At 44.4% G+C, this 15,592-nt stretch overlaps 2 protein-coding genes across 5 annotated transcripts in view; one reads left to right on the top strand and one right to left on the bottom strand.

Moving 5' to 3' along the window:
• Nucleotides 1–15,379, bottom strand: part of MOB3B (MOB kinase activator 3B) — a 193,873-nt gene extending 178,494 nt beyond the window's left edge. For 2 of the 4 annotated variants that reach the window (XM_057724241.1, XM_057724238.1), the window contains exon 1: nt 15,125–15,379. The gene's annotated coding sequence lies outside the window, so the exon portion shown is untranslated. Of the gene's footprint in view, nt 1–14,394; nt 15,087–15,124 lie in introns of those variants that run through there. The other 2 variants (XM_057724239.1, XM_057724240.1) reach the window with 2 other exon arrangements.
• IFNK (interferon kappa) lies at nt 9,845–10,465 on the top strand. Its single transcript, XM_057724242.1, has one exon. It carries the CDS (start codon nt 9,845–9,847, stop codon nt 10,463–10,465), a length of 621 nt encoding a protein of 206 aa, XP_057580225.1.
• Nucleotides 15,380–15,592: the final 213 nt, after the last annotated feature.

The raw sequence follows: 15,592 nt of genomic DNA, 5'->3' as shown, positions 1-15,592 counted from the left end.
GACAATTTCTGCTCTAACTGCATCACTCCTGGAAATATAAAGTTTTAGCTCTGAGGCCATCCATATGTGACTTCTATTCTTAAATTTAAAATGCTTGAGTTTGTAAAATTAATAGTTCCAAGAGGATGTCCTAACATTTAATTATCTATAATATTTGGGGACACAAGACTATCTTCACTTTTTGAATTTTAAGCTATCCAACTTATGAAGAAGCCCTTTTAGGAGAGAAAAAAGTCCCCTCAATGCAGAATAAAACCACAGGCCACTTGCTTGGATTCCCATAGCCAGGACTATCACCCTTAGAGGAGTACAGCAAATCAAGCCCACAACTATGTGGAAGTCCAGCGCATACTTCACTTTAGTTGATGGCACTGGGTCAATCTGACAAAACAGCTTGTTTTCCCAGTTCTGACTAAATGGAGGAGAGTCATGCCGACAAGTTTTCCCCAAAGTTCCTCTGTATGTATAATAGGAAATGCAGGACTGGATCTGGGCACGGACTCTGGAAATGTCAGGGCAGTCTCTCCACACTGAACACCCTGAGAATGCCAACATGCGTGACTACACTTTTTCCCACTTTGAGCCCTGATGAAGAAATGCTATCCCAATCCAGAACTGGTGAACTCCTTTCTGCAGCTCGACACAAGAAAACCCAACAAGGCCCTGCAGAAAGCCTGCAAGGAACTGCATACTGGCAATGTGACATCTGCCTACATGGAGGTGGGGTACCGGATTCAGCCCTGCAGCTCATGTGATGTTGATGGTGGTGATGTTTACTCCTGTAAAGAAGTTGCTGGGGTCTTTGCCCAGGAAATCCCACAGCACTCTCTTCCAGAAGGCCTGCAGGAGAAATTCCCCCCAGGACTCAGTACCAAGAAAAGCTTGGCTTCTACTGAGGATTTAGGTTTGTTGCTAGTTTGTTTTATCTTTTGGATACTGTGGTTACTTTAACAGGTCATACTTCACCTTTGCTTCTAGAAAGCCCAGGGACAGATCTGCAGCTCTCTGACATAATGACACTGGATGTTATGAGAAGCACGCCAATGTTCACTGTACCCCCAACTTCATCTTGTTTTCTTGCTCTTGTTTTCTCTCAACTCTAATTTCTTTAACCATTTGTATTCTCCTGTATTATAAATGTTAATAAGCTTCTTCAAATCCTATTGGGAATGAAATACATACACACAGTGGATTTTACACAAAAGCTTTTACAAGCCTAGATCTTGTAAAAATACAATAGGGCCTCAGACAGACCTGGGTTTGAAACCTAATTCTGTGGCTTTCTAGATATGTGATCTCAGGCAAGTCAGTTAATACTTCCAAGCACCCATGGCCTCCTCTTTAAATTAATGGTAATAACATCTACATTGTGTAATAGCTATGAGAATTAAAGATAATTTACATAAAGAGTTGGTACTTAGTAACTGCTACTTAAATAGTTTCCTTTATTAATAACTATGTAGACTGTTACCAAAGAATACCTAAAGGCAATGTCTGGAAGACACAGGGACGCACAAAAACATGCCGAACGTCATGTGACTATGGAGGCAGAGACTGGAGTGATGCGTCTACAAGCCAAGCAACACCGAGGATTTCCCACAATAACTGGAAGCTAGAAGAAGCAGGGAAAGATTTGTCCCTAGAAGGTTTGGAGGAAACACAGCCCTTGCAACACTTTGATTTTGGACTTCCAGACTCCAGAACTATTAGAGAATAAGTTCCTGTTGTTATAAGCCACGTTGTTCATGGAAATTTACTACAGCAGTCCTAGGAAACTAATACATTCTCCAACTCCTGTAGCCTCTAATGGCAGAAGTAAAATAACCAAGCCAACTTTCAATCCAGTTGACATATGCCAAGAACTCACAGATACATACCTGGCATGTTTCATGGGGGGCATATGCTAGAAAAGAACAAAGAAGGGAAAAGGGGAGGAAGAGGCTTTGATTTTAGGCTTAAATGAATTAATTCCCCTCTCTGAGCTTCAATTATCTCATCTATAAAATGGGGTTAGGTCTAGATTAATGATGGCAGATAGAGTTGAGTTGGGAATGTCTGTCTTAGAGTGCTGTGTCAAGAAGGATTATGAGGAGTTATCTAGGCAGAGAGGCAGATAAACAGGCAAAACATCCTCATTCTCCTCACACCTCTGTGACCATCCTCTTCAGTTTCCTCTTCCACTGCCCACTCTTTAAATGCAGGCGATTCCTAGGGTTCTGAAATTGGCTCACACTTCTTTTTGCACTCTACAAGTTTTCTTTAGACAGACAAGACCCACTGATTCTTATGGTCTTAATTATCACCCACAGCTTCTAATGATACTTTCCAATCTCTCTCTTCCACCTGGATCAGTCTCCAGTCCTCATCTAGACTCATATATCCAACTGCCGAATAGATATCTCCACTTGGCTATCCCATAGGCAACTCAAAGTAACCCATCTACAACAGAACCCACCAGCTGCTCTCACCCAAGCGTGCTCCTTCTCCCATACACTACCTCCGAGTTGGTGGTACCGCTGTAGACCTAGCTACAAAATGGGGCTTCTCCCTGGTCTGTTTCCTCTTCCTCACCCTCCCATTCCAAATCAATCACCAAGACCTGCCAATCTCACCTCCTAGATAATTCCCTTCTTCTCCATACCAACTATCACTGTGCTAAATCAAACTCACACCAGATTTTGCCTTTCAAGACTCAGCTCAGAACAACAAAGTCCTACTGTATAGCCCAGGGAACTATATTCAGTATCCTATTACAAACCATAATGGAAAAGAATATGAAAAAGAATGTATATATTTGTATAACTGAATCACTTGGCTGTACAGTAGAAATTAACATGACATTGTAAATCAACTATAGTTCAATAAAATAAATTTTTTCTATGGAAAACAATTTGGAGGTTCCTTAAAAAACTAAAAATAAAACTACCATATGATCCAGTAATCCCACTCCTGGGCATATACCCAAAGAAAACCATAATCCCAAAAGAAACATGTACCATAATGTTCATTGCAGCACTATTTACAATAGCCAGGACATGGAAGCAACCTAAATGCCCATCAACAAATGAATGGATACAGAAGATGTGGCATATATATACAATGGAATATTACTCAGCTATAAAAAGGAATGAGATGGAGCTATATGTAATGAGGTGGATAGACCTAGAGTCTGTCATACAGAGTGAAGTAAGTCAGAAAGAGAAAGACAAATATTGTATGCTAACTCACGTATACGGAATCTAAAAATGGTACTGATGAACTCAGTGATAAGACAAGAACAAGGACGCAGATGCAGAGAATGGACTGGAGAACTCGAGGTTTGGGGGGGCAGGGGGTGAAGGGGAAGCTGAGACGAAGTGAGAGGGTAGCATAGACATATATATACTACCAACTGTAAAATAGATAGCCCATGGGAAGTTGCTGTATAACAAAGGGAGTTCAACTCGAGGATGGATGATGCCTTAGAGGACTGGGACGGGGAGGGTGGGGGGCAGTCGAGGGAGGGAGGGAATACGGGGATATGTGTATAAAAACAGATGATTGAACTTGGTGTACCCCCCAAAAAATAATAAATAAATAAAATTTAAAAAATAAAAAAATAAAATAAAAATAAAAAACACCTAAAATTTGGGGCATTTGAATCTTCTGTCAGTCTAAGAAAAGCCCACTTTAATTTTTCCATAATAATACCTTTCTTTGTTCTTCATAAATGTCAGGAAACCTTATGACCACATGCAAACTGACAGTAATTAAAAGAGGACACTGTCCTCATCGCTGCCATGGCAATTCCTTTTAAAATATTTATCCAAGACAAAAGGACATCTCTGTCTATCACTCGCTCTACTCTCGGTGTTTTTCTAGACTACAGGCACACTCAGATATGGTTTGGGAAGAAATCCACAACTACTCAGTGGATAAAAGGGAGGGAGGGTGACCTCTCTCATCTGAAATGCTTACCACCATCTCAGAAGCGAAAGCCCCGTTAGGGTTCAAACGGACCAAGAGAAACAACAGTGGAACAACGATTCAGATGGAAGCTGTTCTGATGAACCCCAAGCTGAGGGTAGGTTTTACTGATGGTGCATATTTATTTACCTACATACTTATTCCACCATGTTAAATCTCTTTTTATCAGGGATCATTTTCTGAAAGGTAAAATTATTCCTGTGTAAGAAGTTACTGTGTGCATAATCGGAAGCTGGGATATAAAAGAGAACCAGGGGCAAGTCTGTCCACTGAGCCTCCATAAGGGTGATATGATAACATGACAGTTACCAGGAGCAACTAATACAAAGAAGTGGCAATATTCAGGCGAGAAGGGGGAAGGGATGATTTTGGAAGCCCTCAGCGTTTTTTTCAGTACAGGTTAGTACCCTAACTTAGGAACCATTAAAAAAAAAAAAAATCACATGGCAGTATTTTATTCAACAAACATTTGATGTCTTTATGTAAGAGATGCCATGCATTCAAAACTGAGTAAGACACGTTTCTTGTCTGGAGGGAAAGATGTATGAATCAACCAAACAACACAGAACCGGGACTTCCCTGGTGGTCCAGTGAGTAAGACGCCATGCTCCCAGTGCAGGGGGCCTGGGTTCAGTCCCTGGTTGGGGAACTAGATCCCACATGCATGCTACAACTAAGAGTTAGCATGCTGCAACTAAGAAGTCCTCATGTCACAATTAAGAAGTCCACATGCCTCAAATAAAGATCCCACGTGTGGCAATTAGACATGCCACAACAAAGATCCCACATGCTGCAACTAAGACCCAGCGCAGCCAAAATAAATAAATAAATATTAAAAAAGAAAAAAGAAAAAAAAAACCCCACAGAACTATGTGATACCACCAGAGTATGTGATGGTGCTCATGACCTAACCAGCCTCGGGGAATCCCAAAGACAAAGCAATGGAAGTAGGAGGGGACACTGAAAGAATGCTTGAGCGGCCATCTGCCATTCTGTGAACTCCTCAAGTCTCCCCTGCACCTGACTTTGTCCTCCCCGTATCTCTACACCAGAAGAACTAAATCACCAAATAACTGCCCTGTCATTGAGACATGCCTTCATTATCTTCCCTTAATCATCCAACAAATAATTATTGAGCACCTACTATGTGCAGGGTGCTGTGAAAGGCACCTGGATTTGTCTGATCCAGGTCTGATGAGCCATTTTTCCTGGGCTTCACATTCACGAAGGGTTTATAACACAGATTTTTAAAATGACATCCACATGATATCATATATACAGTCACAGGGATACACTTCCAGGCTTGAACTGCAAAGCATATCACAATTTTTACAATCCTGTTTCAGCAATTTTTTAAAAAATGTGCACAAGTCCCCCTACTTCCATGCCACATATCACCCATGGAAGCGGTCCAGGTGTCTCTGCATCTCTGCAGGCCCTGTGGGCATTCAGGAACGAGTGGTGAGCAAGCCAGCTGTGGCACATGCGCACACAGAACTTAGTGTTTAGTGGGGAGACAGACACCAAGGAAGGACATACCAAACTGATACCTGTAGTCACCGCAGGGGAGGAGAGAGGCGTGACGGTATGCAGAGCTGGCCAGCAAAGCTTTCACCTTATCTCCAGTGTTTAAATTTTTACCCTATGGACATATCCACGTATTACTTGTGTAGTCACTATAAATTTCTATATCAAGTACATCATTAAGAGGAGAGAACAGAGGCGAGGCGGACCCCAAAGTGGGAGGCAATGAGAATAAGCTCTAACACCCAGTTGTTAGAGCTTCAGGGTTGGTCTGGGCTAAAAGAGCTGCACACGACTTTGTGGCGACCGACCGTTGTCTGCACGCCATGGGGAAAGCACTGCCAGGCGTGGACACGAGGCTTCCCATCTCTGCACTCCCCACCGGGCTCAATCACCTTCTGACCCCACCAACGGAATGACTGACTTTCATGCACTGAGTAACGAGGATGATCAACATGTTACTCTTGCCCTGGTTCAAGACTTGCCTTTTCACGGAGAGCTATCAATCTTACCACCGATGCCAGATGCCCGTGAGCTGAGTCACGGCTATCTTGTCTAGACTGAAATGTCTCATCTCCATTTTGTCAAACAAATTGTATCTTGCCCATTACTATTCACCATGTCATCCACATGTCAAATTCACATCGTTCCACTGACAACAGGGCAGCCCCTGCTAATCAGCTTTCCCCCTGAGGAAAGTCTGACCACGCAGAAATGATCTCGACACATGAGCGCAGGTAACGTGGAACGATGTTAGCATGTGAACACACAGCCCACAGTGGTAGACTGGGCAGCTGTGACAAATTCTGGAATAAAAACGATTCCTTACACTGCCATTCTTTTCACCTTTCTAATTATATTTTGAAATAGAGTCACATGGCATGGCTTTTACAGCACAGGGGCCTGACCAATACTGATCATCCAATAATGCTTCTGATCCAATAATGCTTCTGATCACAACAATTACGTGCGAGTGTACATGTGTGTACTACTTTGTCTTAGGATGGCAGGTACCCTCATCGGAGTGTGCACAGTTGATAGGGATGTGTGCACGAGTAAAACCAGCACAGAGAAACACAATCGAATGCCCCTCTGCGTGAGACGGACAGCTAGCAGAGGAAAAGCTTTCCACAGAGGCCTTCGTGTCTGAGTTCTGCTCTAAGAGGTCAGTGGGAGCTGGCATGGTGGATAAGGTTGCCAGATAAAATATAGGACACCCAGTTAAATTTGAATATTAGGTTTAAAAATCAATGATTTTTTTAGTATAGGTGCATTCCAAATATTGCATGGGTCTTCTGTATTTTTGTTTGCTAAATCAGGCAATTCTAATGGTGGAAGAGGAGACAACATGCATGTCAATCATCTTCCCTTTTTTGTGATATTGTCAACATCATCATCAATTAACATCTACAGCACGTGAGGGATGAGGTACACACTATAGGGAGGAGCTAAGAATTACTCCTGTACCTGAAACACTCAGAACATGCCTGCTTCTTCAACCGCAGACTCCCTGAGATCATGGACTATACCTTATCCCTCCTTCTTCAAGACCTAGCCCAGTGACTGGCATGTGGTAGATGATAAAAATACAGTTTTGAATAAAAGAGGATATAATATGCAATGACAACAGAGGGAGGGAATTGGGGTGAGGGGGATAAGATGACAAAATTGTACATGGCAGAAAATACAGGGGACCTTCAAGACGATTGACAACAGCCAAATCTCCAGCCACCTTCATCACCGACGGGCAGAACCTCTTAGAATAGACGTTCAACTGAACAATCTCTTAGCTTGTTGAGTGTGACTGAACTGTCTCAAATAGGTACAAACTATGCTAAGTACCCTGGATGGGTGGAGGTTGGGAACACAAAATTGGGAAATCAACACTTAACACAATTATTTACTTTAAAAAGTCAAAAGTAAGGAGGACAAAGCACTGTAAAAGCCCAAAAGAGAAACAAGCAGTTCTGACGGGGACAATTCAAAAAGCTTTAGGTATAAGAAGTTGTGTGAGGTATGTAAGAAGGTCTGGCCCTCAGAAGAGATTTGCATTTTATAAACTCTGTATGTGTAATAATAAATATATGTATTTATATATATATAAAAACCCATATTTTTTAAATGCAAAGTTGTAACAATACTACACTGAACTCCCACATAGTCTATATTACTCATATCAACTGAATTAGAACTGAATCTCAGGGAAAATTCACATCTCCTTTTGAAAGTATCCCAGAACGGAAATGTTTACGTAAATAAAGCAGTACTGATCCTCCTGCAGATGAATAATATCTTTTTTCCCAATATGTTTTGTTTGAAAAATAGTTTGCCTTATGAAATAAGAAATACTTGCTGCCTATAGAAAACTTTAAAACTCTAGGTAAATAAAAATACAAAAATAAAAATCACCCATTATTTTTCTAGTCAGAGATAATGACTCAATATTTGTAGCATATATATTTCTAGATTTTTTCTGTACATATACGCAAATGTCTATATTTAACAAATCAAACTCTGTATACTCCCATGTAAGCTTGTTTTATATCCATTCAAGCAACCAAATATATTCCCACAACATAATTTTTAAGGCTTGCACAGACTACTGATGGTTTACTTAACCAAGTACCTACTGCCAAACATTTAAATTGTTTTCAGTTTTTCGCTGTGATGAACTTCCTGACAGCTAAGTCCTTAAAAGACATCTATCATTATTGCTTGGGGATAAACTACTAGAGGGAGAATTGCTGAGTCAAAGATTATGTACATTTTTAAGGCTTTTGATACATATCACCACCTTGCTCTCCAGGAAGTTTGTGTCAATTTATAATCCTATATAAAGGGCCCATTTTCCTAATTATTTTTCTAAGTTAGTCATCCCACAAAATATCTCTGTGAAATCAGAATTTATACAGAGAGAGCATATAGAGTAACATACGTAGTAGGTTTTCTTCTCATAGTAAACCAGCCCAAAAAGCCAGGATTTTAAGAAGTCTCACTCGTCTACAATTAGCCTTTGGTGTAGCCAACTAATTTAGACATGAACATTTTAAGCCAAATTTCCAGTAAAAGTCTGCCATATTTGTGGAACTGTGGTTGCTTACCATTCTAAAATGATTTTATTGACAATTAATGCATTTCTTTTTCTAAGGTGGTAATTAAAGCGAGCCTTATTTAATGACATCCCATTTCCCTTTCCTGGAGAGAGAAATCCATTTTCTTTGACCACAACCAGAAGAAGGTTAACTGGTCAAACTCAGGGAAAACCATAAATGGTGGACAGCCAGCATTACCACAGTAATATCTGTCCAGGTGTGAATGAGCGTGGGTGATCACCTACTCATATACCTCCTCAAAAACAAACAGGAACAAACAAAAATCTTTACAGCACGCAGAACCTCTAAGCAAGAAGGAAAGGCAGCTAAGCTAAAGTTTTAAAGTACTGTCTAAACCATATCTAAAAGTTAAAAAAAAAATGCATGATACCACAAGAGAGAAGTTAATGAGGCTGAAAAATATTCCCCAATACACAACCCTCTGGAGGACTTCTAAGACAGAGATCAGATCATACCAAATGCTATGTGGGGATGGTTAGCAATGGTTCGGGTTTAAGTAAAGGTTTAATAGCTGGGGAGTTCCAACATTTTCTGATGACAACAGAAAACTAAGCTGGCCTAGTCTTCTATGTGGTAAGTGCCATGCTCGATGACCCCCTCTGTTTTTCATCTTTTTTGAGACCCAGAAAAATCAAATAAAAAGAGAAAATATCCAAATATAGAGGCTTAATTTAACAAGATTGGAAACAATCCAATCTATGTTATGTTCTAGAGGCCTTGCAATCAAATAATCATAGTCATTTGGTCAACGTCTATGATTAACTCAATGAGAGAAGATGTTTGGCTATAGGGCCAGGTACAAAAAATATTTTCTTGGAGGATTTCTCTCTCTTATGTAATAGTGTTGGGTGAGCAAGTGTATACTGTCACAGTTTTCAGTTCTTTCTAAAACAGTCTGCATCGTCTTGTCCTGACGATTCTATAGTACTGGGATGGATCATCCAGGTATCTAAGATAATACAACGGTAATGCTTTGCTCACTTTTCTCAAAAAAAAAAAAAAAAGAACACCAGATTGCATCTCCAAAGTCAGCATAGTCACCCAAAGTCAAAAAAGCCTCAGAGGCAAAGCGGCCGAAACCCTGAGTACGATAAAATGACGAATGAGAAAACTCCTCCCTGCTGAAGATACCTTGGTATATAAAAGGCACACGAAGGAATACTTAAGACCTAAAACCTCACTGTCAACCTTGAGTCTTGTGGATTTTTTAGCTTGGGAGGGGGGAGGCAAGGAAAAAGAAAATGAGCGCCAAGTTTGATGTGATTCGACAGTGTGTGTGGCCGGCGTGTCTCGTGAGTCTGTTCGTCACCGGCGTCCTCTCCCTGGACTGTAACCTGCTGAATGTTCACCTGAAGAGAGTCATCTGGCAAAATCTGAGACGTATGAGCTGGATGAGCAATTCCTTTCCTATAGAGTGTCTAAGAGAAGGCAAAGCTTTTGAGTTGCCCCAAGAGATCCTCTCACACACCCAGCCTCTGAAGAGGGACATCAAGGAGTGCTTCTATGAAATGTCCAGTCAGGCCTTCAACATCTTCACTCAGGACACTTTCAAATCCATGTGGGAAGAGAAACACCTGAGACAAGTCCGGATTGGACTTGATCAGCAGCTGCAGTACCTGGAACAATGCTTGGAAGAGGAGGAAAAGGAAGACATGAGAGAGATGGAAGAGGATGGGCAGAAACCCTCAGGAGCTCCGATCCCCGAGCAGAGCAACCTGGAACTGAGGAGGTATTTCAACAGGATAGACACATTCCTCAAAGAAAAGAAATACAGTCGCTGTGCCTGGGAGATTGTCCAAATGGAAATCAGAAGATGCTTCTACATCTTTCAGAAATTCACAGCACTACTCAGGAGGAAATAAGGTATATTCATTTCTCTCCAAAATCTCCTTTTCCTTCTCTTCCTCCTTCATCTTCTTTTTAAGGATTATTGTGCTATCCCAAGGCTCCACTCGGTTGGATTGGTGGTGGTTTGGGTAATGCTCACTGTTTCTGAAGTGTGGCCTTCCAACGCCAACCACGTTCACCTCTCTAAAGAAGGTGATGCCAACCACCCCCTGGGTGACCAAGAGTCTTGTTAGGAAGTCCTGAAGACAGTTTTAAAGGAGGACTCCCCCTCCATCTTCTACTCTCTGTTCCTCTTTCCTTTTGCTCTTTTGTACTTGCTTTCCTCTATTACCTTTGAACTCGACCAAAAAATGGCTAGAGGACACGGATCAGAGACTATTACAAAATGTAACACCTCAATAACTTAACCCTCTTGCTGCTGTTTAGTCTAGGAAAGTTCAGCATGTTAAAAGAGCTTATACAAGCTCCCATAGAGTTAAAACCCTTCCTCCCTCCCTACTCAAAAAAAAAAAAAAAAAAAAAAATTGAAATTTCTGACCCATTTGCTTCTCAGTTTGGTTTGGTTAAAATGATACAAAGTTTGTGGGTTGCTATTTCATTATTTTAAGAGAGTGAAGATCCATGGTGATATTGCAGGGTTGAATTAAACGCCTATGATTCTAATGCAGAGAGCACTGTTCATTTCTAATGCATATTGTGTGTTTTCCACATCTAAAGGCATGGAAAATGCTGCAGAAAAGTTTAATATCTGCCTTTCATTGTTTTTTGTTTGTTTGTTTTGTGCCTTAAATGAGATGCCTACAGTCAGACTATGGAAGAATTTCACATTGGATTTTCCTAATTAGAAGGCCACTTTCTAGTTGTTAAATAAACTAGTCATCTTAATAATACATGACACTTTAACAGACTATCATTTTTAAAGTTATTTTGTACCTAGATTACCCAGATTATTTACTTAAATTTTGTGTGGTCCTTCATCTGTATTAATTTATCTTCTAACTGAAATGAGTTTTCTCTTCCTCTCCCTTCTCTACCCCATTTCAGAATCATCTACCTTCAGGCAAGAATTAACAGAGAGATTGTGGCTACCCAAATGCATCAGAGAGGGTGAAATGTACCCAGTTCAGCTCTTGGAAGGCTTCTCTTGCTACTGCTTTAACAGAACGCTGCTAAACTGTTCAGATTCAAGATTCATCCAAATACAGGGCTCCAACAATGTAGTCAAACTGAGAAAGTCTTACGATAAAACTGAGGCAAATTCAGTCCAAAAATTAGAAGAAATGTTTAAAAGAACAAGAACTAGCTGTGGATCATGGTATACTAGTTATGAGTAGAAGGATCAGACAATAAAATGAGTTAACATAATCCATTTAGAAAACACAACTCAACAGTAGTTGTTCTAAATTTTAAAAAAGCATTACAAGCGATAAAAGAGTTGGGGCATGCAAGCTACTGAGCAAATACTTGATATTTTCCATGAATTTCTCTAATAATGCCTTTGTATGTTCTCCCTAATAACTCCACTGGGACCATGTCAGTTACTTTAGCAATTTATGGTTGCAGTCTTGCCAAATATTTGCAACGCAAGAGGGGGGAGAATTGGCACTTCAAGTTAATAAAGATTGTCCGATTGTACCAGCAGAGGCAGAAGTCAGAACTGGATGCTTTTATTAAGAGCACCACTAGTTAGAAAAAGGAGACACTCTCACTGAAAAATAGGTAAGGACACAAACTGGCAACATCTCAAAGAAACACTAACAGACAGTATGAAAAATGTTTAATCTCATTTATGATTAAAGAAACTCAAAATAAGACAATAAGATACTCCCCTCCCACCAGTCTGGCAGAGATAAAAAAAAAAAAAAAGAGTGATAATAGAGAGTATCAGTGGGGTGTGGGCTATCGGGGAAAAATTCTGTGTATTGATGGGGAGGGTAAACTGGCACAGGTTTCCTACGGGACAACATGGCAATATTAAATATCCTAAAAAAGTGCATCAACTCCTTAGACCTAGCTATCCTATCTCCGGAAATTTATTCCAAGGAAATAATTAGATAAGATTGCTCAGCGGAGCCTTGTTTATAATACCCCGCCTTCTGTTTTAATTTTCACCTCTGTATCTTCTATTTTTGTCTACAATGCTGGGAAGGGTTTTCTTTTCATTCTAAAATTAAAGAAACTGTACAAGCTTATCTTTCACTGTGATTACCCTGTTCTCCTTACTGGAGTAGCCTGGGACAGACACTGCTTTTTCACTTGGTTAATGATGCCTTTGGACACTTCTTCAGCTACCCAGGTCCCTCTTGCTTTTCTCCTGCTGCTGCTAAATTTCAAGGGAATCCCTCCTTGGGGATCATTTTCATGATGCAATGTTTGTAAAGTGCCTTCTGGTGCTTCAAAGATTTTGCTTTTTTTCTTTTGTTGGTCCCACCGGGAATACCCAGAAATCACCGGAGAAAGTGCTCTATGTGTCCACTCTCCTGACTTAGTCTCCTTTGCTCTTCTTTATTAAATGGAAGCTCAAAAGTTCCAAGTACAGAAAAGGGAAAACTCCTGCAACTGTGCAGAGGCCAGTGTACAGTTTCTACTTAAAACGTTGAGTGGGTACATAGGTCACAAGTGTTCAGATGGAAGCTTCCTCCCTCCCCTGGGTTGGAGCAGAGATCAAAAGGTGGAGGATTTAAAGAGTATAGTTGAGTCTCCTTGGAAGAGGGACTGATTGGGTGTCAGTCAGACAGAAAAAGCTGACAACACCGGTATACATAAGACTGTGTGCAGGCATAGATTCCAACCGGGTACAGGCACAGTCACCCCTCACAGGCTAAGTGACTCTCAGGGCACCATCTGGGGACCCTGCCCAGAGTGGCCACTATGCTTTTGCCCTAGTTCTTTTTTGTTTTGCTTCCCCCCTAAGTATAGTTGATTTACATTACATTAGTTTCAGGTGAAAGCCCTATTTCTTTAATAATCTACAGTCACTAAGAATAAGCACCATGTGTAAGCGAACAACTTGATAGGAAAGGCAGAGAAACGGGGCCACTCTAATCTCACAGGAGCACTCACGGGGGAACTCTGTCCCCAGATACCATCTCGCAGGGACTGGGAATGTGAGCACAGCCCCGGCGGCGTCTGTGCTGTGTCCTCCGGGTCTGCTCTTTCCCAATGCTGAGAGGGAATCGGGACTTTAAACTTGGAGCCCTGTGCGAAGCCAGAACTCCAGGCTGATTCTGGAGGGAGCCACTTCACTCCTATTTCCAGACAAGGTCCAGGCTTCCTAGGTCACTTCCATATCTCCATTCTCTTCAAGGCGACTCGCCTGCCCTTCGGCCCTTAGAAACTCGAAGACCCCAGAGCCTTAGAGCTGTCTGCCTACCAGACGTACCCTGATCCCGCTCCCTCGCCTGGCAGCGGGCCAGCCACACGCCTTTAGGCGGAGAGTGGAATCCACCGGAACCCACTGCAGGACACCCCGGATTGGGGCGGAAGCTCGCTTCCACCCTCTCCCGAAAGCGGCGCCCCTCTCGACCCGCGCTCTTGGCGGCGCGCTGGGGATAAGATCTGAGAAATGCGCCCGGGGCCACAGGCAGTCGAGGAGGCGGGGAAGGAACGACTTTCCCTCCGCCCTCTGACCGCAAGGCCCGGGTGGGGCCGCCCCGCTGGGGTCGGGCTCCTCTCCTTCCCCGGGCGAGCTCCCGGGCGCGAGCTGGCCGGGTGGCTGGCGTGGGGGGGCGGGGGAAGAGGGCGAGAGGGGCTTCCTTGTCTCCCGGGCCCCGCCAGATGTTAGAAAGGCAAACAATAGGGGAAACGCGGAGAAACAAAAGGCCACTCGCCACGATCTCAATCGGCTCTGTCGCGTGGTCCCTGCGCGGGGGAGGACGTCTGGGAGCGCTCAGGATGGTGGGCGAAGGGGGATCTCGAGGAGTTCGGGGTCTCTGGTACTTACTTGCCAGGAGCCGGGGCTCTGCCCTTTACGCTTCCGGAGGGATCCGAAGGCAGGGAGGAGCAGTTAAAGGAAAGTCGAAGGGTTTTCACCTTCCTCCTCTTCCAGCAGGGAAAGGGAGGGGGGCTGGGATTCCAGATGTTTGACAGTTGTTGGCCCAGGGGTTCGACAGGATTTGTACGTCCTTCACACACCCTCTCCCTGCACGAAGCATCAACAGTCCCCGCGGCGACCTGGCCGACGGAGCGGGGTTCCCCTCCGCAGCCCGGAGCCGAGCCTGCTCCTTCACTGTCGGGACGCCCTACGCGTGGTCCCCCTGCCCCGGCGCACTTCTGTAAAAGTTTGTCTTCCCGCCACCCACAGCCCCGCACGCACCCTGCAGTCATCTGCGGTTCGGGATGGATTGGGCGACAGACCTGTACCCGAAGGGAGACCGATGTTTTCGTCGATCTCTTCAAATCAAGGCCCCGGAGCCCGGGGTGGACTCTCGTTGCTACCGGGGGAGAGCGCGGGAGAGGCCGGCCTGAAGCCAAGACGCGGGCAGGGGTCTGACGCGGATTCCAGCCCCGGAAGCCGGCGAAGGGCGGGCGGGGAAGCGGGGTCCGCCGCCTCCCGCCCTCCCGCTGCACCCTCCCCCAGGTGCGCCCCGCACCTCTGCCCGCGCGGGCGCTCCCCGGCGCCAGCGGCTGCGCGCGGCGCCACCTCCCCTCGCCCGGCGCGAGTTCTCACTCACCGTGGGGTTTCACCTTCAGCCCCGGGGCCCTGGCGACTCCCCGCGCCCGGGGAGCTGCAGGCGGCGCGAGGGGAGGAGGGGGAGCTCGGGGCAGGAGCGGCGACGCTCGCGGACCCGGCGAGGGGCTCCCGGGCCAGCGTGCGCGGTCCCAACGAGCGCGCGGGCGGGCGGGCGCGCGAGGGGCTCCCGAGGCAGGCGCCGCCGCTCCAAAGCAGCCCCCACCCGCACCCGGCGCGCGGCTATCTTGCGGGGGCGCGAGCGGGGACCCCCTGGCGGCGGCCCGCGGAAGGGCAGCTCCGTCGGAAAGGGACGTCAGGTCGCCTCTGGGTCATCTTCCCTCCGGAAAGAGGTGGGGAATGGACATTCTGAGCGCGGCTCCCAGGCTTGCGGAAAAGACGCTGACCCTCTGGCCAGGGCGGGGGGGAAGATATCAGATCAGAAAGGATGCGTTTTGGGTCCACCATGGCC

The sequence above is a fragment of the Hippopotamus amphibius genome, chromosome 2, assembly GCF_030028045.1.
Source record: "Hippopotamus amphibius kiboko isolate mHipAmp2 chromosome 2, mHipAmp2.hap2, whole genome shotgun sequence".
Lineage (NCBI taxonomy): Eukaryota > Metazoa > Chordata > Mammalia > Artiodactyla > Hippopotamidae > Hippopotamus > Hippopotamus amphibius.
Note: the sequence above shows the minus strand (reverse complement) of the source record. Positions and strands in the feature narration are given on the sequence as shown.

Coding starts and splice junctions, on each gene's coding strand:
- IFNK (XM_057724242.1), top strand. CDS start 9,845: ATGAGCGCCAAGTTTGATGTGATTCGACAGTGTGTGTGGCCGGCGTGT.